General features: G+C 43.1%; 1 protein-coding gene across 1 annotated transcript; it reads right to left on the bottom strand.

The window, feature by feature from the left end:
- Positions 1-9,722: 9,722 nt before the first annotated feature.
- Positions 9,723-23,399, bottom strand: CNN2 (calponin 2). The gene is made up of 7 exons (XM_044269499.1): positions 23,280-23,399; positions 17,972-18,093; positions 17,824-17,890; positions 15,515-15,652; positions 14,076-14,192; positions 13,834-13,980; positions 9,723-13,708 (listed from the first exon to the last, which is right to left on the bottom strand). Exons 1-7 carry the CDS (start codon positions 23,337-23,339, stop codon positions 13,454-13,456), a joined length of 906 nt encoding a protein of 301 aa, XP_044125434.1. The 5' UTR covers positions 23,340-23,399; the 3' UTR covers positions 9,723-13,453.
- Positions 23,400-26,089: the final 2,690 nt, after the last annotated feature.

Genomic DNA, 26,089 nt, shown 5'->3' with positions numbered 1-26,089 from the left:
CCTGTTAGGCTCCATTCAGACGTCCGCATGCGTTTTGTGGATCCGATCCATGTATCCATGGATCCGTAAAAAATCATGCGGATGTCTGAATGGAGCCTTACAGGGGGGGTGATCAGTGACAGGGGGGTGATCACCCTGATTACCCTGATCACCCCCTGTCATTGATAACCCCCCTGTAAGGCTCCATTCAGACGTCCGCATGCGTTCTGTGGATCCGATACATGTATCCATGGATCCGTAAAAAATCATGCGGATGTCTGAATGGAGCCTTACAGGGGGGGTGATCAGTGACAGGGGGGTGATCACCCTGATTACCCTGATCACCCCCTGTCATTGATAACCCCCCTGTAAGGCTCCATTCAGACGTCCGCATGCGTTCTGTGGATCCGATCCATGTATCCATGGATCCGTAAAAAATCATGCGGGTGTCTGAATGGAGCCTTACAGGGGGGGTGATCAATGACAGGGGGGTGATCAGGGAGTCTATATGGGTGATCACCCCCCTGTCATTGATCACCCCCCCCCCCCCCCTGGTGAGGCTCCATTCAGCCATTTTTTTTGGCACAAGTTAGCGGAAATTTTTTGTTTGTTTTTGTTTTTGTTTTTTCTTACAAAGTCTCATATTCCACTAACTTGTGTCAAAAAATAAAATCTCACATGGACTCGCCATACCCCTCACGGAATCCAAATGCGTAAACATTTTTAGACATTTATATTCCAGACTTCTTCTCACGCTTTAGGGCCCCTAAAAAGCCAGGGCAGTATAAATACCCCACATGTGACCCCATTTCGGAAAGAAGACACCCCAAGGTATTCCGTGAGGGGCATATTGAGTCCATGAAAGATTGAAATGTTTGTCCTAAGTTAGCGGAAAGTGAGACTTTGTGAGAAAAAAAACAAAAAAAAATCAATATCCGCTAACTTATGCAAAAAAAAAAAAAATTCGAGGAACTCGCCAGGCCCCTCATTGAATACCTTGGGGTGTCTTCTTTCCAAAGTGGGGTCACATGTGGGGTATTTATACTGCCCTGGATTTTTAGGGGCCCTAAAGCGTGAGAAGAAGTCTGGGATCCAAATGTCTAAAAATGCCCTCCTAAAAGGAATTTGGGCCGCTTTGCGCATCTAGGCTGCAAAAAAGTGTCACACATCTGGTATCGCCGTACTCAGGAGAAGTTGGGGAATGTGTTTTGGGGTGTCATTTTACATATACCCATGCTGGGTGAGAAAAATATCTTGGTCAAATGCCAACTTTGTATAAAAAAAATGGTAAAAGTTGTCTTTTGCCAAGATATTTCTCTCACCCAGCATGGGTATATGTAAAATGACCCCCCAAAACACATTGCCCAACTTCTCCTGAGTACGGCGATACCACATGTGTGACACTTTTTTGCAGCCAAGGTGGGCAAAGGGGCACCTTTCGGATTTCGCAGGCCATTTTTTACACATTTTGATTGCAAGGTACTTCTTACACATTTGGGCCCCTAAATTGCCAGGGCAGTATAACTACGCCACAAGTGACCCCATTTTGGAAAGAAGACACCCCAAGGTATTCCGTGGGGGGCACGGCGAGTTCCTAGAATTTTTTATTTTTTGTCACAATTTAGCGGAAAATGATGATTTTTCTTTTTTTTTCTTTTTTCCTTACAAAGTCTCATATTCCACTAACTTGCGACAAAAAATTAAAAATTCTAGGAACTCGCCATGCCCCTCACGGAATACCTTGGGGTGTCTTCTTTCCAAAATGGGGTCACTTGTGGGGTAGTTATACTGCCCTGGCAATTTAGGGGCCCAAATGTGTGAGAAGAACTTTGCAATCAAAATGTGTAAAAAATGCCCTGCAAAATCCGAAAGGTGCACTTTGGAATATGTGCCCCTTTGCCCACCTTGGCAGCAAAAAAGTGTGACACATCTGGTATCGCCGTACTCAGGAGAAGTTGGGCAATGTGTTTTGGGGTGTCATTTTACATATACCCATGCTGGGTGAGAAAAATATCTTGGTCAAATGCCAACTTTGTATAAAAAAAATGGGAAAAGTTGTCTTTTGCCAAGATATTTCTCTCACCCAGCATGGGTATATGTAAAATGACAGCCCAAAACACATTCCCCAACTTCTCCTGAGTACGGCGATACCAGATGTGTGACACTTTTTTGATGCCAAGGTGGGCAAAGGGGCACATATTCCAAAGTGCACCTTTCGGATTTCACCGGTCATTTTTTACAGATTTTGATTGCAAAGTACTTCTCACACATATGGGCCCCTAAATTGCCAGGGCAGTATAACTACGCCACAAGTGACCCTATTTTGGAAAGAAGACACCCCAAGGTATTCCGTGAGGGGCATGGCGAGTTCCTAGAATTTTTTATTTTTTGTCGTAAGTTAGTGGAATATGAGACTTTGTAAGGAAAAAAGAGAAAAAAAAAAAATCATCATTTTCCGCTAACTTGTGACAAAAAATAAAAAATTCTAGGAACTCGCCATGCCCCTCACGGAATACCTTGGGGTGTCTTCTTTCCAAAATGGGGTCACTTGTGGGGTAGTTATACTGCCCTGGCAATTTAGGGGCCCAAATGTGTGAGAAGTACCTTGCAATCAAAATGTGTAAAAAATGGCCTGCAAAATCTGAAAGGTGCACTTTGGAATATGTGCCCCTTTGCCCACCTTGGCTGCAAAAAAGTGTGACACATCTGGTATCGCCGTACTCAGGAGAAGTTGGGGAATGTGTTTTGGGGGGTCATTTTACATATACCCATGCTGGGTGAGAAAAATATCTTGGCAAAAGACAACTTTTCCCATTTTTTTATACAAAGTTGGCATTTGACCAAGATATTTTTCTCACCCAGCATGGGTATATGTAAAATGACACCCCAAAACACATTCCCCAACTTCTCCTGAGTACGGCGATACCAGATGTGTCACACTTTTTTGCTGCCAAGGTGGGCAAAGGGGCGCATATTCCAAAGTGCACCTTTTGGATTTCACCGGTCATTTTTTACACATTTTGATTGCAAGGTACTTCTCACACATTTGGGCCCCTAAATTGCCAGGGCAGTATAACTACGCCACAAGTGACCCCATTTTGGAAAGAAGACACCCCAAGGTATTCTGTGAGGGGCATGGTGAGTTCCTAAAATTTTTTATTTTTTGTCGCAAGTTAGTGGAATATGAGACTTTGTAAGAAAAAAAAATAAATAAAAAATAATCATCATTTTCCGCTAACTTGTGACAAAAAAGAAAAAGTTCTATGAACTCACTATGCCCATCAGCGAATACCTTAGGGTGTCTACTTTCCGAAATGGGGTCATTTGTGGGGTAGTTATACTGTTTGGGCATTGTAGAACCTCAGGAAACATGGCAGGTGCTCAGAAAGTCAGAGCTGTTTCAAAAAGCGGAAATTCACATTTTTGTACCATAGTTTGTAAATGCTATAACTTTTACCCAAACCATTTTTTTTTTGCCCAAACATTTTTTTTTTATCAAAGACATGTAGAACAATAAATTTGGTGAAAAATTTATATATGGATGTCGTTTTTTTTGCAAAATTTTACAGCTGAAAGTGAAAAATGTCATTTTTTTGCAAAAAAATCGTTACATTTTGATTAATAACAAAAAAAGTAAAAATGCCAGCAGCAATGAAATACCACCAAATGAAAGCTCCATTAGTGAGAAGAAAAGGGGGTAAAATTCATTTGGGTGGTAAGTTGCATGACCGAGCGATAAACGGTGAAAGTAGTGTAGTGCCGAAGTGTAAAAAGTGCTCTGGTCATGAAGGGGGTTTCACCTAGCGGGGCTGAAGTGGTTAATCCCAACCTATAAAATTGTGCCAGGTGTTGGCCAATCATACATACATATATGCGTTCTTATGCTGACATAGATGCACCGTATGGCAGCATACAATCAAATACACTATTGGATCTCAAATTGACAATAAAAATAAATGCATAAAACCATAAAAAATGATTCATAATCACAGTCCCTCCTTTACACTAAGCTGCGGAGCTCTCGCAGCTTGCTCTATAATATATGGACTGCAGCCCTACGTTGTTTTCTATTCAATTTTCTTAATTGGTGTATTTTCCATAAGATGGTAGGATATTCTATGGAGCGTATATGAGTGTCCAGTGTCTCAATTCACACTGATGGGTGCGTTAGATGGTTAACAGTAGTTATGCGCAAGTCCACTTACGTGTCCGGACGCATACAGTTAACATACAGTCCAGATGTCAGCCACTCTACGGATCGTCACCGGTTGTTGATGACGCTGCGCGCCTGCGCAGTACGATTTTCCGGACGCTGACTGCTCCACGTGTGGTCTCTGGTTACTGACAATGCTAGACACCTGCGCAATAGAAATTTCCGGATGCTCACAGCCCGCAGATCGCTGCACTACGCTGGTTCAACTTCACACTTGCGAGTTTCCAATTTTCAATTCCCGATAGTTGGAATATTACACCAATTATAACAGGGGTGCAGTCACTTTTCTAGCCAGACGCGTTTAAAAACCGCATGGGTTTCTTCCTCAGTGGCAATATGTTGAATGAGAAAAGAAGGACATGTTGCTCCTTATATGGAGCCTAAGTTTGAATCAAAACCTGGATCGGACCGTGACCAAATCATTAAACATACTGAACAATCCAATATCAAATACTTGTTTAATCATACAATATAAGTTATTCACCCAATGCACTAAATACTGCCATCATTGAATATGGCAGTGATGCTACATTGTGTGAGTTTCATATACACAATCTTGATCCAGCAGGCTTGATTTTCATTGGTGTAATGACTGGATTCGGTGGAAGGGTGCAGGACGTGTCAGTGCGCTGATAAAACAGCCAGGCATCGACACGCCGTGTATTCCTGCCACCGAACCGTCTATAGGAACCCAAAAATTTCCAGTTCAGAATCGAGTCCCCTAGGTGCTATAGTTCCAAATTCATAAATCATTCACAAACTCCTTTAAGTAATAGCAATGTAGTTCCCAAAGTTGCCATCATAATGAAAAAAAAATAAACAGTAGAAGTAGAAATGCAAATGATCCTCATCTTTAGCATTCCCCTCTCCCCAACACATAGGCTACATCTCCAAATCACTCTAAGGCCCCATGCACACGAATAACCTTTCTGACAGTAGTGTCCTGCGCTGATCTGACCCAATTCACTCTACTGATTGTTTGCATAAAATGCTGCCTGGCTGGTCCAATTGTTTTAAAGCAAACGTAAAGATAAAAAAGTAATACCTTACTGATCCCCCTCCTCTAATGTTCTGACTCTTCTCACGTCCCTCTCGACAAATAAATATGACGGCACTGCCAATCATCCTGGGAGGCATCAGAACAGGAGTGGCAGGAATCGTGGGTATTCATTTATTCATTCATTTAGTTATTTTTAACACCTTTTTTTACCAGCTGGACAGTGCCGTAATAGTACATTGTGGTAATCACAGCCACGGATAAGCGTAATCTCCACGATATCTATTATGTTTTATATTTATATTTTAGTATAGTTATATGTTATAATTCTATTAGGCTAGGTTCAGATCTGCTTTACAGTATTCCAATAGTCTGTTCTGGCAGAGGGGCAGAGCACCAGAATTACTGTAGCGGACACACTGCCAGGGCCCGCTGGATCACCATTCACTATAATGGGATCTCTTGGGTTTCCAGTTTTCTACTGGAAAAATTCCACTTTTTCTTTCTGCAGGAGAAAACTGGCATTCTTGCCGTACACCCGACAGACCCCATCACAGTAAATGAGGACCCACTGGGCTCTGGCAGTATACAGCACTTCTGGTACTCTACTCCTCCGCCTCTTCTATCGGTACAAATTATTACAGTTGAAGTCAGGCAGAGACACACAGCAAAAATTTCGGATCCGCAACACACCCGCCCGGCACCCCTATAGAAATGCCTATTCTTGTCCGCAAGCTGAGGACAAGAATAGGACATGTTCTATCTTTTGCGGAGCTGCGGACCCAAAGATTGGGGCCGCACTCCGCAAATGCGGATGCAAATGCGGACAGTACACTGTGTGCTGTCCGCATCCATTCCGTCCTCATAGAAAATGAATGGGTCCGCACCCATTCCGCAAAATTGCGGAACGGATGCGGACCCATTTGCGGACGTGTGAATGGAGCCTAATGCTGTGCAGTCCCGTCAAAGGAGCAGAGTTCACTATTGCAGAAATTCATGCTCCCACACGTAGCGTGCTTCACAAAGTGAAGGTGCTTGTCCGAATCTGGTGTTAGGGTATCAGTGGCTTCTGGACAGAAAAAAACTATCCTGTTTTCTTTCTTGATGACTGCGCTTGACTGAGGGCCACCTGCAAAAAATAGTACATGAACTCAGCAGCCATAGATATTAGACCAAGTTCTGCAATTTCCTTCTGTAAATATTTTTGCTCTTAGACTCCTTATGTTTGCTTTCTTCTCTCAGGAGAACACATCATGGCGTGGCCTGGAAGAACTGCAGCTTCCAATATCAGAGCTGGTCCGGATTATCAAAGAGCAGACAAACAGTCAACAGCACACTCTCATTACTAAAGTGCTGTGCTCTCTCCGAGAAAAGCAGTAAGTATGCACATTAACCTTCAGGCTAGAATTTGAAATTGGAGATTTTAGTATGGTCATATGATGCCTTGTTTGCAACAATACCTCCCAACTTTTGAAAAGAAGGAAGAGGGACACTATGTGCGGCGCAAATTTTTTCTGCACTGGGACACGCCTTTAACTTTGCCCAAAACATAAGTAAACACCTAATCCCACCCAGTCCCCTAAATGCCCCAACATAGTAATTATTTCCCCTTTATGCCACCACACAGTAGTTATGCCCAGATATGTACTTCCTTCACAGTGGTTATGCCAGCATTGTGCCTCCCTTATAGTAGATATGCCCAGATATGTGCCCCCTCACAGTAGTTATGCCCAGATATGTCCCCCTCAGAGTAGTTATGCCCAGATATGTGCCCCCCCTCACAGTAGTTATGCCCAGATATGTCCCCCTCAGAGTAGTTATGCCCAGATATGTGCCCCCTCAGAGTAGTTATGCCCAGATATGTCCCCCTCAGAGTAGTTATGCCCAGATATGTGCCCCCTCAGAGTAGTTATGCCCAGATATGTGCCCCCTCACAGTAATATTCCCAGCTGTGCCCCCTGCAATCAATCCAATCAGCTCCCAAGTGTGGAAGCACTACGGTTTGATTCAAACCTTCACTTCGGCCCTGCTCTTAGGCCCCTTTCGGACGGATTAGGCCCCGTGACGGATTAGGTCCAGATACGCTCAGGATGCGTTCAGTGAAACTCGCACTATTTTGCAAGCAAGTTCAGTCAGTTTTGTCTGTGATTGCGTTCAGTTGTTCAGTTTTTTCCGCGCGGGTTTTTCGCGTGATAAAAAACTGAAGGTTTACAAACAACGTCTCCTAGCAACCATCAGTGAAAAACGCATTGCACCCGCACTTGCTTGCGGATGCTTGCGTTTTCACACAGCCCCATTCATTTCTATGGGGCCAGGGCTGCGTGAAAGACGCTGAATATAGAACATGCTGCGATTACTACCTATTCACAGCATAAGGGATAACTATTAGACTGGTGGGGGTACTACCTGAGATCCCCAAAGATCACAAGCATGGGGATCCCATACACCTTGGAGCCCTCAAAAATGAATAGGAGCTCCAGAAATAGCAGAGCACTCAGAAACTCCTGTAAAGAAGAATGGAACGGCAGTGCGCAAGCCCGACCTGTCGCTCCATTCCTTCCAGTGGACTCCGAGGTGTATAGGGTCCATGTCCTTTTGAAATGATCTAATATTTATCCCTTTTGCTGTGGAGAGATGGTAACTTGTAACAACCATCTCTGTAATTAAGGTCGTTGCCTACTTTGTCTTGGACGTATTTACTCTGGTCCACCACAATTGTATTACTTATGCACATTTTTATTAATTGCACAGAGAGAAAGGTACATTTCAACATGATGGAGCACTTGGAAGAACATATAAGGAACCTTGCCAGAAAATTCCAGAAATGCCATGTGGGGGTGCAGAGATCAGACTCAGGTGGATGAAGAGAAGCTGAAGGGCTCTTCTACAGCAAACATACTTGAAGATGAATTGTGTAAAGTCTATTCTACATGGGGTAGTCTATGTTACACGGTACTGGAACGTGATGTTGGAGGACTGTAGTAGTATTTTCTAAGAATTCCCAGAAACTATTCAGAGCACTTACAAAACTGTTAACAGTTTTACTGGATGAAAAAAAAAAAAAGGTTACAAGTTTGAAAAACTTCTTTACAGTATGCCTAAAAGTGTAGCGAATAAACAAGGAGAAAACCCCCCACAAATACGATCACCTAATGTAAGAGGTAGGCCACCTATACGGTGTCACACGCTGCTTTTTGAAGTCTATCGCTGCAGCCCGATTAGGGCTCCATCACCAGTGGGGCAGATATACTAATTCTATCCAAAAGACAGGCCATACATGTTAGATCTGTGTCAGCTGAATCCAACAATTTTGGCAGGTTGTTCCAAATCTGTCCTGATGGCTGATGTTAGGGGAGATAAGGATCAGGCTAGACAGTGTAAAAATCCACCAAATTTATCAAAGGGGCTCAGACTGGATGATACATTTTGGTGCACAGCTAGACACTTTTGAATAACCTACCATTTATTGTCTTTTACTTATTACTTTGCAACAGAAATCACTGTCCACATTTTGGTGCAAACTGGTGCACCTTAAAGGGGTTGTGTCACTTCGAACATTGGCAGCATATCATTAGGAAATGCCACCGAGCTCAGACAGGTTTGGTTCCAGGGGTAGGTCCTGCACCTGTCTCTAGAACTAAGCTCCTAAAGAGAATGGCATGTTCGTCCTCCCTCCATTTAATTTCTAGCTCTGGCTCGGCTACTTACAGCAGTTCATCAAAAGGGAATGGAACGGTGGCAGCGCCTGCTTGGTGCGCTCTCCGTGCATTTCTAGGGGAGTAATGAAAATAGGCAAGCTATTTTCAGTACTCCCATAGAAATGAATGGAGGGTGGTCAGCATGTGTGATGTGCTCTCATTCTCTTTGGGAGCTTTGTTCTAGTTATAGGCGAGGGTCCCAGAGGCAGAACTCACACCTATCTGACATTGGTGGCATATACTAGCAATATACCACCAATGGTTCAGGTGAGAGAATCCCTTTAAGTTTCTACAAAACCCCGCTCCCAAGCATGGTTTAATTATTGGAAGTTCAAAACACATATGGATATTTCTGGCGGCACACTCCATGTTGTTACCCAGTAGTTGGCCTAGTGCCTCTTCCATGCAATGTGTTTATTCAGTCTGGGACCACAACTGATGGAGAGTTGTGTGTTTTTTCCATAATTCTTTACGATATTTACTGTCTGTGTGAACTCACCCATAAGCCGGCCATAACAATCAATGGCTCTCAGCTGACAGCTATCTCTCACGACTTCCACATACATAATGAATGAGGACAGCGCTGCTGCCAGACACCTCTGGTGGTGGCTCATCTCATGGGAGACCAAAGGATCGGATGAAAATATTCAGAACACCCGATCTTTCTCTCCCTTGACATCATCTGTCAGGAGAGTCGGGAGCTTCCCATACATATCAGTGTATTGCCGGCCGAACTGGACGTTCTCGGTGGCTTTAGCAGATAAATACAATAATGTGTAAGGACTCAGTCTTGTCCAACCCATCACCACCTGGCTTCAAAACATTCAAAGACGTATCCAGTTACACGTTTTATTACATAAAAAATACATTTTGAAGACATTCACATATAGTCTCTCAGGTAGGTTAACCCAAGGTGCTAACATTTTTTAATACACAGACTTAATAAAAAAAAAAAAAATGGAACTGAGCAGGATGACTAACAGCAGCAGAAAGTTCTGCACCAAATCGGCCCTAAACTGGACCCGTCACCTCTCCCAACATGCCCGTTACTTCTGGTATTCCCCAAGCAACAATTCTGGTTCATCTTTTCATATTACTTTGCTGTGCAATTTTTCTATTATTCCTACTTGAAGTTTATGAAGGAATTGCCACTGGGCGTTAATGCACAGTCTGACAATGGCAGCACTGACTGTATAGTGTCAGACTGTTCAGACCCCCACCCCTTTATTAATAAGCTTCCGGCAAGAATAACAGAGGAACAGAATAATAAGAACAGATGCCTCAGAATATTACTAAGACTAATATGTCAGGAGTGATGGGAGACCCTCTTTAAAAGGTACGCTAAACAGCAAAACAAATCCCTATGTGACTGCCCCCAAATATTTTATATCCCTATTTAACCACATGAAGCTCTGTACTTAACTAAATAAATACAGATTAGCAGAATATTGTGCCCAGGTTTCCACAGTCAAGTTTTTTTATGCAGTTTGTGAGCCCAAAGCCAAGAACGGATCATAGACTGTGGACACATATTATAAGAGAAAGAATGAGTCTCCTTTTGGAAATTCAGTCCTGGTTTTGGCTTAAAAAAACTGCGTAAAAAAAAACCTGAAAGTGGAATCCCAGCCTTAGGCTAATTGCCGCAGTTTTTCTAGAATGTTTCACCTCTATTTGCCAAGAAACTGGCACAATTCATGGAAAACTGCTGCAGTTTTGACACACAGCAGGCTGTGTGAAAGAAAGTTCAGCCTTAAAGGGGTTGTCTAGAATTATTTTCTCTTTTTACCCCCACCCCCAAATAGAACCTGTAAAAGGAGCTATGTTTACCCATTCCACTAGACCCCGATCAGGCTCTGTGGATTTCAAGCTTGTCTACACTGGACTGGTGGTCCCCACCTGTAAGCTTCGTAAATGGAGGGGGATCATGGACGTCGCTGTAACCAGCGATTAGCCTTGGTGGTGACGTCACTGAGGCTGATGGGGACACATTGCAGAGGTGCGGGAAGTTTACATGCAGGGACCCGAAGGACACCCGAGAAGCCATGGAGCAACAGGGAGCAGGCAAATTTAGCTCTCTTCACAAGTCTATTGGGGAGTGGAGGGAAGGGGGGGGGGGGGAATTAAAAAAATCCTGGACAACCCTCCTAAGAGCTTTAGTAACAGCCATACAGGCATTGTGTGTGCTAGCAGACTGGAACAGAATCACATTGGTTGCTGGAGGCATCTTTTAGCCAACACTTGACATTACCAATTACATATTTCAAACTAAGCCGGACATCTAAAAAGATCATTTCTAGCATTATAGTATAATAACCAAAATGGAATGCAATTTCTAAGACGAAATGTCAAATAGTCCATTACCTGTATAAAAATAAAAAAAGCAAAGGCACCTTGGTACCCATTAAAGCCTGAATAGTACATATCACATATAGAACTATACATATTCTCTGTGAAGGCACAGGACATGTATAAAGAAGCTCTATGCTGCCCACCTAATACACAAGGAGGTATAACAAGTTCTTTGGTCACTAGAATAATAAAAAAGACAGCATCATTATTACATTTAAAAAAAAGCTAGTCAAAATGTTCCCAATATGGCAGCTCTCTACACCAATTCAGTCTACCGAGCATTTGTAAAATAGTCCAACCACATAGGCGTCCTGCCCTGCAGGATAGGATGAGAGCATGTGCAGTTAGCAAACTTCAAACTTTCTTCACCAATTCACATACAAAACAAAAAGCGTTGGTTACTTTCCGACAAAACGCTTCTGAAGTTAGAGCATGAAAGTGCGCTTCTGACTTGGAGGTATACCGATATATTAGGCAATTCTATCATACACCCTGGAACTGAATCCGGCCTGCAGCAGTAGCCAATGATAAAGATAAACGGATGGAGCCTTTCAAAGCAGAAAGTGCCATTTGTGGCGGTGTATGGAGTGCTGCAATGCCGAAATCAGCTTTAGGCTACATGCAAAACACAAATGCCATCATTTGCGGAACGGAACGGAAGGCCCATTATAGAAATGCTTATTCTTGTCCGAAAAACAGACAAGAATAGAACATGTTATATTTTTTTGTGGGCCACGGAACGGAGCAACAGATGCGGACAGCACACGGAGTGCTATATTAGAGGATGGAGTACCGCATACTGTTTTACTCTTCCGAAGCCAGCAATGATCCGACGGTCATCCAACAATAGTATAAATATGCGACACACAAAATATTATTTGTAATTTGAAGGTAATTTTAATAAGAGGTTCATGATCCCGTTTATAGGAAATTAAATGCTGCCAAACCACTATCCATATATGAGCTGGACGTTTCGGTCCATAGGGACCTTTTTCAGAGGCTTGGAGTTTCTGTGGTCAGAAATAAAAGGGATATCTGAATTTCCTATAAACGGGATCATGAACCTCTTATTATTAAAATTACCTTCATATTACAAAGAATATTCTGTCCGCACCTTTAGCGGCCCTATTGAAGTGAATGGGTCCGAATGCGGCTCGGATGCGGACACAGCGGTCATGTCCATGAGGTCTTATTTAGAGCTTCCCTCCCTGAATATATTAGGGCATATGTTCACATGGCATTATTGTAACAAGGATATTCTGCACACACACACACACAAAAAAAAAAAAAAAAAAAAAAAAAACTCACATAACTTTCCTATGGATTTAAATGGAAATCTGACCAATAGTTCATAAGATTTGGATAAAAAAAAAAAAAAAAAAAAGGCAATTCTTGCCACACCCACAAATTATCCCAAATGAATGGGCAAAATCCATGGCCGGGCAAAGTGCAACATCATGGCAGAAATTGAAGGGTCAGCCTTGGACTTCTGCCAAAGAAAATACATGTACTTCAGCTGTGTGACTTCTTTAAAAGGGGTTGTGCCGCTAAGAACATATATGCTCTATCCATAGGACCACTGGGGCGCCCAGTGATCACGAGAAGGGAGTCTGGAAGTTCTGCTGAACTGTCCCATAAAAATGGAGAGGTAGTGCACCTGTGTCTCCTGTACAGCATTCACTTCTATGGGACTGCATAGTACAGCGCATTCAGCAGTGCCATAGAAGTGAACGAAGATCAGGACGCACGGGGGGGTACTTCAGTAATGCTTCCATACCCACATTCTTATAATCCCCGGGGGGGCCCAGCAGTTAGACCCACAGCGATCAAACACTTATGCCCCATCCTGTGAATAGGGCACACGTGTTATTAGTGGCACAACCCGTTTAATACATCAAAAGTACTTCCAAACAAGGGGTACACTGTGGTGATTTTGCGAGGACCCATAAGAAAGGGTATGTGTAATATTGTGTGCCCTGAGAGCTATAAGGCACTGGTAAAGCTAAGACATACCACTCTATACAATGGCTGAATGACAGATCCCCTTCAGGCACTTTAAATCTTGTTCCTCAATTACAGTTTAACAAATAAAATTAAAATGAACAAATTCTAAATAAAAAACACTAGGTACATTTCTAATCCACATAATTGGAGGTTCTGACAAGGCAGTTTGGTCTGATTTGTGGCATCTTGCATTGAGCAGCCCACACACTAGAACTACAAGTCTTGTTCCTGATTGTAGCCATACTCCTGGTGATCCTGGTCCTCGTACTGATTCGGCAGACTGTCAGGATTGCCCTTTGGACAATATTTGGGATCATAGATCTGACGGCCCAGGCCAAATATCTGGCCGCTTTGGTTGGCTCCCTGATTAGATCCCATCTGCAGGGACATGGAAGAATTGTCACACTTTTCAGTGCCTGTCTTTGTATCGTAAATGTGTCTTCTTGTCCCAGGAGCGGTCATCCCCACCTATAACAACATACACTGCATTATAGCCATACCATATTCAAATGACCAGTTTTAGGATTGGTGTATTATTGCAGGTTTTAAAAAAAAAAGCAGATACTGACAAGATGGCAGTATGAACACCTTACCTGACTGGCTCCTTTGTTAGTGCCCATTTGAAGGCTTATTGTGGAATGGTCCATAGGTGGCAAGATACTGTGCTTTGGGTCATACAGATGCCTTCTTGTTCCGTAGGCAGTCATTCCAGACTGGCTGGCACACTTATTAGTACCCATCTGTGTAGGAAGGACAATTATTAGTCTGGCTGGTGGTTCATTACACATCTGAAATGGGGTCTGCTCTGGTGAGAAGTGCTTCTAGTAACACTTACCTGCAGTCCTATAACACACTGTCCTGCTTTTTTTACGTTGTCATCAAAGTTTCTCTCTTGTCTCTCTGAGTATTTCACTCCAATATCCACATCACTGTGGAGACCTTTGGTCTTGGCCTAAATATAAGATCAGATGGGTAAGCGGGAGACAAAATAAACTGCAGAGACACACAGTTGTAAAATGGGTCGATCCTCCGCCAGATGATTGGCAAACAAAGGAACACTCGGTGTAAAGGGGTGAAAGGGGTACTCGATTGAAATCGAGTAACTCGACACAAAATAATCCTCAATGCAAATTTTTTGCATTGAGGATTAACTTGTGTCATGTGACCATGAAGCATGAGTAAAGCGCTTGCTGTTACTCACGCTCTGTGGTCCCCCGCCAGCCCGCACCACGCTGCATTAGAAGCTGACGTACACACATTGTCAGGATGTAGTGCACATAGGCGCGCACTATGAACTGGCGCTGTGTGACGTCAGGTCCCAGTGCAGCGCGTGAAGAAGAGGATGGAAGATCTCTGGAGTGTCTTCAGCGCCCCTACAGGAAAGGTAAGTATTTTATTTCACTGGTGCTGGGAGGGGGAGATGGTGGCACTGGGGGATACCTGATGGCATGGGGGGGGGGGGGGGGCTGATGAGTTTTTATAAAGGAAAACGTTCTTTTAATTGTTCATTTGTTATTAGAGTACTCGATTAATCGGTAGAATACTCAATTACAAAAATAGTGGATAGCTGCAGCCCTAGATGCCTCCAATTATCCAGTGAACGAGCCAAACGCTAGTTCATCAGGTAATCGCATCATTCACGTAGTCACAAAAATCATGGTTTGCCGGCAGCAATATGGCGAAAAAGTGATGCATTAGCGACCATACTGTGGAGGAGATCACTGCATGTAAATGCAGCGGTCTCCTCCACTGACATGCAGATGATTGTCAGGAAGGAAATTTGCTTGTAAAATTGGCTTGTAAATGGGCCTTAAGATTCAGCCATTATTTAGGTCACTAATTGGGCTTCATTATTTAAAACCTCTCATTTGTTTCTACAGGCCATAACTATTAAATGAATGTCAGCCTAAACCGGGGATTTTAGAAGGACCAATTGACCATCCACAGGGGTGGATGTAAAATCCTACTTGACTAATCCTTCATTTTCATGGGTGACAAGCTGCCACCAAGGGTGTCTGGCAGCTGCTTAATCCCTGAGAATACGTGCACACCCAGCTCAGAGGAGTGTGCATGTGTTTGGGGAGGAACTTGGCCAATTTCATATATTGAGAGTATGCCTAAAAAATTATACAAATTGACACCGATATGTTGGAATGGAGTTGTTTCCGCAGCACGCACAATGATTCTTGGAGCCCCGTTCAGATATTTCTGCAAGAAATGTTCCCCGTGTAAATATACCCTGAAGAACACAGAAGTAAGAGTGGACCAACATACCATCCCAGCCAGCGCCAGCAAAGACACCTGGACTTGAGTCATATTCCCATTTTCAAAAAGGTCATTTGCCTCAAACAGATCCACAGATTTTATTCCATAAGCAGACATGGCTTTGATGAAGTTGGAAAGATTTTCAAGCTGAGGAAAAGAGGAAACAAACCATAAAAAGGTGGCATCTCCAAAACTAACTCCCACGTTCTTCATCTGGGAGGGCTCTTTCAGTCGAGTAGGCAAAAACAAAATAGTACATCAGTGGGAACGTCATTTGGTAATGATCTCAATAGCAGAGTACTGGTCACAGGCACTGGTTACCCGAGATGAGTCCAGTCTACTGTCCTATACTTCATCTGCTCAGTGTGCCCGATGGACTCATTTCTTTCTTTCTCAAGTTCTTTTACTACCTAAGGGTCCATTCACACGTCTGCAAAATTCATTTTCAATAGGGCCGCAAAAGATGCAGACAGCACACGGACAAGAAAAGGCATTTCTATATAGTGCCGGCCATGTGTGTCATGCACAGACCACCATTAGTTCAAAACCCACCAAAAGCACACCTTTTGGTTAAAAATTTTTTTTTTCTTATTTTCCTCCTCAAAAACCTAGGTGCGTCTTATAGGCCGGTGCGTCCTATAGGGCAAAAAATACGGTATCGTTTTTCTTGTGTTTTGCTTTTGCTGTTTGCCGTATGGGGAATATATTTTTATACTATGGGCGTTTTCGCACATCGCGACACCCATGATGTGTATTTTTATTTTATTTTTTTAGTTCTTTTATTTTTATTTTGGGAAAAGGGGTGTGATTAGAATTTTATTTGAAATTTTTAATATATATTTTTTTTTACACTTTTTTTAATAGTTCCCATAGGGAACTATAACATGGAATCATCTGAATGCTATTATCATAGATTCCAATGCACTTGCATTGGAATCTATGATGATTTTACTAGTTTCCTATGGAGCCCTATTACAGGCAAGGGCTCCATAGGAAATACTATGCAGCAGCCTCCTGCCATTCACAAAGACAGGGGCTGCTGCACACAAGCTCCGGCTCCTCTGTTCGCCACACTGGGGAGCCGGAGCACCTTCAGACTCGCGCGCTTCCGGTGTTTCACGTGCTCAGATGCCGTGGTCAATCCTGAGGGGTTAAATGTCCACAATTGGCATTACTGCCGGTTGCGGACATGAGCCGCGGGTGTCTGCCATAAGAATCAGGCGGCCACCTACGGCTATGGTGCCCGCAGCGCTCAGGAGCGGGCGCCATCTTTAAAGACCCTCCCAGTGCCGTACTATTACGGCACTGGGGGTGAAGGGGTTAATACCTCAGTGATCAGCCTGTTTTGGGTCAGGAGATTTATTCAAATATTTTCCCGGTCGCCTTCCAAGATGCTATAACTTATTTTTCCGTCTATGTAGCCGTATGAGGGCTTGTTTTTTGCGGGACAAGTTGTAGTTTTTACTGGCACGTCATTTTGGTGTACACATAACTTACTGATTACCTTTTATTAACTCTTACGTTATACATTTTGCGGCGTTCTTTTTCAGGCATAAAAAACACTATAAGTTTATTCTATGGGTCCATACGATTACAGTAATACCAAATCCATTTTTTTTTTACGCTTTACTACTTTTGCACAACAAAAAAAACCTTATTTTTTGAATAAAAGGAAAATGTTCTTTTGAATTGCCGCATCCCAAGACCCATAACAACTAGTAGTTTTCATTGGTATCATTTAGGGGTACTTAACACTTTTTGATCACTTCATTTTCAGCTTTTTTAGTGGTGATTAGTTTTTTATGGCATTCTCCGTACAGGATATATTACATGATTACCTAGTGTGGGTCGTTATGGATGCGACGATAACAAATATGTGGAGGAGGTTTTTTTTTTAAGTGTTTTATTTTATATGGGAAAAAAAGTGTATTTTTTTTTACTTGCAATTTTTTAAACCTTTTTTTAACCATTTACTGGTCCCACAAGGAGACTATAATATAACGTTTAGATCGCTTTTAAAATACTTTTGACTAAAACGCTGCAGAATATGTTGGCGTTATATATAGATTATTATTACTTCTATAGTGTATTGCATTTTAAAGTCAGTGCTATACTGACATTGACCAGCAGGCTGCGCCAGAGAGGCACAACCTGCTGGGAAACGCTGGGACCTACACCAGGTCCCAGCCTGCCTGCACTGGCATCGGCACCCCGCAATCTCATTTGCAGGGTTTGATGGGCGACAGAGGGAGTCCGCTTCCTCTGTAACCACTTACATGTGGCAGGTGCCACTGCCCACTGCACAGTGAAAAATTTACCTGATGCCAGTTTTGCTTGGAGACATTAATTTTTGGGATGGTCTTTGGCCTCAGCTTGTTCATAAGTCTATAAAGAGAAACGCAAAAAGACAATAAACGAACTGTATAAACTAGTATTATTTTGTGGTCATTGTCATTCAATACTTACTCGCATAAAATGACACCATCTTTTAACCCCTTCTGGAAATCTGGCCCAATGGACATTCCAGTGACCTCTTCAATCCAGACTTGAAGTTCTGCCTCCTTCTGAGGATCATATTTCTGTGCCAACTGGAGTAAAAGATGAAAAATAAAGTAAATTAGGGTAGTGGGGATTATTACTGCTATATACCTTTCATACACAATAAAACTACAATATAATAGTATCACTCCCCACCACCGGAAACTGCTTTTTGATGCCAAAAATGTTTCACAATGTAATAGTCATTGGGATGGGTAACAAATTAGCCAGCACTTTCCCTGGGGGTGGGGGTGTAACACAGCAGCACACTGTCCCTTTGCTCGTCATAAGACAGTCTTGGTAATGGTAATATCAGGTCACTTGACTTTACATGTACAGTCATGCCAAGAGCTAGGAAAGGAGGTGATCATGTGAGAGCATGGGGAATTTCATCAACACGTAGTTACCATAATCTCATGATTATCAGACTGCTAGAAATAGTAAAGGAGTCGGAAAAAGAGAAAATTTCATGAGCAAAATGAAAAAACAAAACCCCCCACAAGGTTACTATATGAACTTTGGAAGGATAACCTATTCAGACTGTCACACCACAGCCACCATCTGAGCCAGCATTGTGGCTAACCTAGGTCCAGACAGGAGACCGACCTACCTACATACATACACACACCTTACTTACATAGAACACACCGGAAGGATAAACTTTCAAATATATTTACTGTTCTGAATTTGGCTGCAACGGCCTCCTGGGAATCCAGTCATGTGACGGCTCTTCTTCTGACAACCTGGCTTCTGCTGATGTCACATCCTTTACCGGGTCCCCAGTCTGTAATAGGATAGGGACATCACCTCCTCTGTGAAAAGCGGCTAAAACCACTCCTCTCTCTTTCTCTGGCGCATGCGCAGATAAGGCGGAATCAGAAGTTTGTGCATGTGCCAGGAAGAGGAATAGTTCAGGCTCCGTCCACAACAGAAGCGATGTCCTGACCACAGCCCAAGGTGGAGACCTGATAAATCAGCGGAGGCTGGACTGTCAGAAAAGAGGCGTTAGGTGTCCGGTTTTCCGATCCACAAAACTGCGACATAGTGAGTGTATTAGAAACTTTCACCTACAGGTATGTTCTATGTAATTAGGGTGGACTTGCGGTATGCACTGGGTCCCTGAAAACCCCTTTAAAGAGGATCTGTCAGCTTTCCTGGCTCGTGCTTTAGTTGATAGGGGATTCATGAATTAAAGGAGTTGTCCAGACTTTTACTATTGATGACCTATCCTCAACGCTGCTGTCTATGGCAAAGGCAGGTGGCAAAGTTTGCGCACTGCGCGCGCCGTACCCTCATACAGCTGATGAGGAGACCCCCGCCGATCTGATATCCAATAGTAAAAGCCTGGACAACTCTTTCAATTTCTGAATCCCCCATCAAGGGTCCGTTCAGACAGCGGATTTGGAGCAGAATTTTGGCACCGACAGCGACACCAACATTCTGCTGCTGCTCTGTTCACATGGGGAGCATGAGCCCTTGTGATCGGTGGGGCCCCAATGGTCAGACCCTTCCCCCAAGCCATGACAGGGCAGGGATCCAGAGTGCCACGGGTTCCGGGGTATTAACTATAGGAGGGGCCCGGGTATTCTGGGGGGCATTTTTAGAATTGGATAACCCTTTTAATGATCTATCCTGAAGATAAGTCATCAGTATTTTACTTCTGGAAAAACCCCACATTGTAAACTGTACAGTAGGACATTTAAAAGATTTTGCTACAGGGAATGTACCATCAGAAAATTACCTATTGTCTGAATGTTAAAAATAATTTTTTTTTTATTATTGGCGATTAGTTTTTTTCTGTCACTATTTATAGTTAAAATAAAATATAGTTGTGCAGTTTTCGCACTGGCTACCAGGCCTAATAAAATGTTGAGGTGCCCTGTTCTGTACAGGTAACCTTTCAACAGTCATCACATTATCTTCACAGGCAGGATTACAGATCATCTTTGCAGAGATAACAGGATCTACCATTCCCAATAGATGATGTCACAGCTTATCTCCCCCCTCCTGACCTCTGTACAGGTCAAAGAGCATGCCTAGAAACCTCTCCCATAGAAGCCAATGGGGGGAGATTTATAAAAAATGGTGTTAAAAAGTCATTTCTTTTTAAATACTGTGAAAATAGAAAATTAAAGGAATTTCTAAAGAAAATAGATGTTTAGCATAACATCTTAAAGAATAGGTCATTCTCAGATGCCACATCACGTCTTGAAGGAAAAACGAAAAAAACCGCATCACGCTCACATACAAAGGCATACTCCTCAAAAGGTCAAATAGTAATAGTACAATGAAAGGCAACACAAAGGCTCGCCGTACTGTTGGTCCATTGAATGTACGCCATTTACAACTCTCTCAGGGCACTGGGTGGGAGACAACCATTTGATGCCCAGCAAGCGTCATGCAGGGGTCCCAGGTTAGAGTAAGACATATACGAGGGTCATTTATCAAACTGGTGTAAAGTAGAACCTGGCTCCAGCAACCAATTAGATTCCTCCTACCATTTTCCAAAGGAGCTGTCCAAAATGAAAGGTGTAATCTGATTGGTTGCTAGGGACAACTAAGCTAGTTCTACTTTACACCAGTTTGATAAATGACCCCAATAGTCTTTGGGCACTCAGCAACTGCGATGCCCAGTGTGCAGGTGCACCTCTCCACATCCAATGTCACATTGGGCAGGAAGGCATGCCATGTGCGTGCCATATACGTGATATGCTTACTGTCATGAAGTCTTCTTGATCTAGTGCTTGGCTTGTACACAGCAACGTAATCGCACAAACCTGTAGTGTAAAGTCCCCTGTCTGTTATACAAACTACTTGCATTCCCCATGTAATAATTCTGGAGCAATTCATTATTCCTACCAAGAATTTAGCTTGTCAGCAGTCTGTAATAAGGGTCCAACTGGGTGTTACCAGTTGGGGGGTGTCCCTGCACAGTTTGACACTAGTGCTGTCCATGTCAGGCCGTTTCCTCATTCCGCACTATTTTAGAAATGCCTATTCCTTGTACACAATGAAGGCAAGAATAGGAAATGTTCTGCAGAGCCACAGAACGGACATACAGATGCGGACGGCACATGGTGTGCTGTCCGCATATTTGGCAGCCCCACAAAAAAAAAAAAAAAAAAACGATTGGGTGCAGACCAAAAATACAGTTGTGTCCATGGGGCCTCAGATTGTGCGGGGACACAACCCCAACTGTTAGAACCCAATTGGACCTTTATTGCCGACTGCAATCTATTCATTCACAATTCTAGTAGGAATAACAGAGGAAAGGCACAACATAGAATCATAAGAATAGATGATCCAGAATTATTACATGGGGAATGCATTAAAACTGACAGTTGTCAGGAGGGGTGACAGGTCCTCCTTAAGGCCACCATACACATCAGATTACCGCTGGTATGAGGGCATCATGACTATCCCCCGACAGATGACATCAAGTGAATGAAGGATCGGGGCAAGTGGAATTTTAACAGTCAATCCTTTTGTTCTCCTCTCTTGCCATTGAAATACATACACGTTTAACCAAACCGAGCATGCATATGTACGGGGCAGTCAGCAGATATAGCTGTTCCTGAAAGACTATTGAAGCTGTTTAGGAACCTTCAAAATGTTGTTGATTCTCAAGGAATAAGAAATTAAAGGGGTTATCGAGGCATTTGATACTGATGGCCTATTCTCAGGATTTATCAACAATATCAGATCAGCGGGGGTCCTCCACCCTCCTGAGAATAGGTCATCAATATCAAATTCCCGGAAAACCCCTTTAAAGGGAACCTGTCACCGGGATTTTGTGTAAAGTGCTGAGGACATGGGCTGCTAGATGGCCCTTATCACATCCGCAATATCCAGTCCCCATAGCTCTGTGTGCTCTTACTGTGTAAAAAAACAACAACGATTTGATACATATGCAATTTAACCTGAGATGAGTCCTGTCCCTGACTCATCTCACATACAGGACTCATCTCAGGTTAATTTGCATATGTACCTAAACGTTTTTTTTACACAATAAAAGCACACAGAGCTATGGGGACTGGGTATTGTGGATGTGCTAGCGGCCTTCTAGCAACCCATGTCCTCAGCTCTATACACAAAATCCCTGTGACAGGTTCCCTTTTAATGCTGGCAGCCTGCCTCAGTAAGTGGTAGATTCATACTTTCCTACACCCCGCTGCTCCAGTCCACCATGATGGCTCCAATGTGTCCATCTTCTGGTCTCCAGCTAGTTTTCTTCCGGCACAGTAGGGACATGGTCACGGGTTCCACTGTCACCAATGACTGGCTTCAGCAGAGACGTGCTACTAATTTACGTACAACACCTTTAAACCTCTGTACAAAGGGTTAAACTCTCTTTATAGCACTTTGTGAGCTCAGGCAGCACTGATCTCCTCAAGCACTCTATGACATATCCCACAACAGGGGATCATAACTGGCGCTGTTGTTAAAGCTGCCACCACCACCTAAGATTGTGGGCACACTGGTGTCATAGCATCTATTATTTGCCAGATTTCTGACCAATATCCTTTTTATAGCCCTCCCCCACCAATAACCTGATAACGTCGGCCAACCCACCATTTTCTGAAGGACCAGCTGACCATCTACTGTTTAAGGTGGTGTCCTGACTCCTCTGAAAGCAAACACTGAGAAGAAGAAAGGATTAGGCTGTTGGAATTAAACATGTCCAATCCTTTTTTCTAGGGGAGATCAGATGCCACCAGAGATGTCGGACAGCGGCTTATTACGCCCTAGGAAGCTGTTTAAACCTTGAGAAAATTCAACCATGTCTCAGTTTGACCAAAGAAGGAGAATTTTAGATACTTTAGGACATATCAAATATGAGGCATGACAAATCTGATCTCTGAGGTCCAGGGGCTGCGCCACCCCCAAATGTAAGTAAGGTGATACCTGTCCCTCTTCTCTGCGGAGAGGGGTCTATGGACCAAAGTAATATAATGCCCCCATTATATAAGACCAGGTACCAGAAAAAGAGAGGAAGTTCACCCAGAAGTATGGTGCTGGTCTAGAAATGCCCATAGTAGAAGAAATGAGACAGAAGCTGTGAGGAGCAGGACAACCAGAAGAGGAGAACTAGAAGAAGAACTAGATGTCTCCTTATCTCACAGACACACCTAGAGAGTCAGGAAATGGGGCAAGGCAGAGATGGAGACTCCTCAGCTTCAGGAGGCAGAGAGAGGCAGGACGCACCCAGGCTCCCCGGGGTGCACCCATAGCTTACCCTGTTCCTAACTTCTGCAGACAAGCCGTAGGACGGGCCCTTGTTGAACTGGGTGCTCATTGCTGCCGGCGTCTCGTCCGCTCCCCAACCTCAGAGCCCCGTCTGTCTGAATCAGCTTCCTCTGATTGAGTCAATGTCTGCGGCCAGGCCCCGCCCACCGCCTCCTATTGGCTGACGATAAAAATCCCCATATATGGCCAAAGAGCTCCGAATTCCTTCGGATGGGTATTTCCTGCCAGTCCCAAAATGTGAGCAAATTCCCTCAAAGCATCCGGCGTGGGAGCAGGTACACGGGGAGACGCCCAGTGCCAGGTAGAGGTGCCCATGTGTGAAGGTGTGCCACCTAAACAGCAGGCTACATGCAAACACACACTATCTATATCTTTTTATATATATATACACATACACACTATCTATATCTTTCTATATATAACATATATATATATATATATATATATATATATATAGAAAAAGAAAGTCCAGCGGGAGCACCAGCCTGAAGAGTGGGTGCAAAATCCAAAAGGGGGCAACGGCAGTCCCCAATAATATAATCGAGAAAACAGGACTGCACTCCAAGTTGTGATGAAAAAATCAAAGTGGTTTTATTCACTCATGTTATGGCATATCTTGCGACGTTTCAGCTCTTGCGAGCCTTTCTCAAGCCTTGAGAAAGGCTCGCAAGAGCTGAAACGTCGCAAGATATGCCATAACATGGGTGAATAAAACCACTTTGATTTTTTCATCACAACTTGGAGTGCAGTCCTGTTTTCTCGATTATATAAATATATATATATATATATATATATATATACACACCTAAAAAGCAGGCTACATGCAAACACACTATCTATATCTTTATATATACATATACATACACACACTATCTATATCGATATATATATATATACATATATATATATATATATATATATACACACACTATCTATATTTTTATATATACATATACACACACTATCTATATATAAATATATATATACACACACTATCTATATATAAATATATATATATATACACACACACTATCTATATGTGTTCACTCCCTATCAGGGATGTGGACTCATTCACTTGAATGGTTCAGCAATGGTACAGAGCGGAAGCATCTGCACAGGGCTGGAACCCATGCATTGCAGACTGCTATTTGCGGTCCACAGCACATGCATGGCCCGGGTGCGCACGTTTAACTAACTTATAACAAAAATTATACGTTAAAGGGATGCTTTAGACAGATGGCATGCAGTGGTATCCATCACCTCCGTTAACGTACCCGTTTTTACTGGACGGTGCAGGATAGAAGAGCAGAGTGTACTGCGCTGTTGTATCTTTTTTCCCCCAAAACGTATACATTAAACAGATGGCAAAAATGTGACCTGAGCACATCCCATGCAAAAAAGGTATACGGTAAATGGCTGCCTCAGAGAGGTGTTTTACAGGGGGATCCCTCACCATTGAGTTTCATTTTGAAAAAGTATATATATTGTAACGTATACTTTTTTTTTTTGCGGGATAGAAAAACATACGATAGTGCGCTTTTGCATCCTTTCCCCCTCCCAATGTATAGCTTAAACATAGGGCAAGAATATGTCATGTCAGACCGTTTACATCAGCGTGGTCTGCGTGCTAGATGACCTGCAAGGGTACCTGACCACAGGCGTCATTGTCTTGCATGGGCCAGGGAGCGCCTTCACTACACTGAGCAGAAATGATGACTGCCAACGATGTTGGAGACGCCAAGGAGAGCCCTGTGCATCAGCCACAGACAAGCCTTTGGTGTTGGTGGTGGTGTTACAGTGTGGGCAGGTGTGTCTAGTCAGTCCAGAACTGCCCTACACTTTGTGAATGGTACAGTGACAAGCCCATACTACTTAAATAACATCATTAACCCAGTCATTGTACCTCTACATCAACAACACAGACCTAATTTAATCTTCATGGACGACAATGCGCCAGCTCATTGAGGTTGCATCGTTAGAGAATGGCTGCTGGAGACTGGGGTACCTCAAATAGAGTGGCCTGCACTTTCTCCAGACCTGAATCTCATTGCAAACCTATGGGATCAGCTGAGTCGCCGTGTAGAGGCTTCTAACTCTGTACCCCAGAACTTCAATGACCTGAGGGCTGCCCTTCAAGAAGAGTGGGATGCCATGCCTCAGCAGACAATAAGTCCACTTGTGATCAGCATGAGATGTCGTTGTCAATCTGTAATTGATACTCAAGGGCACAGGACAGGTTATTGAGACATTGACATTTTTGTGGGGGTATACCCACTGCTGTTGTTGGCTTTTGTTTCACAAAATTGTTTGAGGTGAGGAAATCAACATTACATGCTTCTACTTAAATGTCCTACTTTCATGATATAATATCACTGTAGCGTGATATTTTTTTACTTTTTACGTTTTACATACATTTCACCCGAAATCCAAATATCCTTAACTTTTTGTGAGTAGTGTACATTATAGATGCTACACACACGTATACACAGTACATACTAAATATCTAGCCATACAATGGACATATCTTGGAGCAGGGGTGGCTTGGAGAAACTTGTTAATACGAGGTACAAATAAATCCTAGCACAATGAAGAAATCCAATAAAATGTCCACTTTATTATCCAAAATCAAAAGATTCCAGCATAAATCATCACATATAAACCAGCTACGCATTTTCAATGAAACAATCCTTCATCAAGGCTGAGCCACCGCGCTGCCCGTAGATGAATAAGCAGTCTGCTAAAGCATTATTGTGCACCCCACCGGATAGTGAGGAGCGGTTACTGCTCTTGGGGTGCGCG

The sequence above is a fragment of the Bufo gargarizans genome, chromosome 1, assembly GCF_014858855.1.
Source record: "Bufo gargarizans isolate SCDJY-AF-19 chromosome 1, ASM1485885v1, whole genome shotgun sequence".
NCBI lineage: Eukaryota > Metazoa > Chordata > Amphibia > Anura > Bufonidae > Bufo > Bufo gargarizans.
This window is presented reverse-complemented; position numbering and strand designations above follow the sequence as displayed.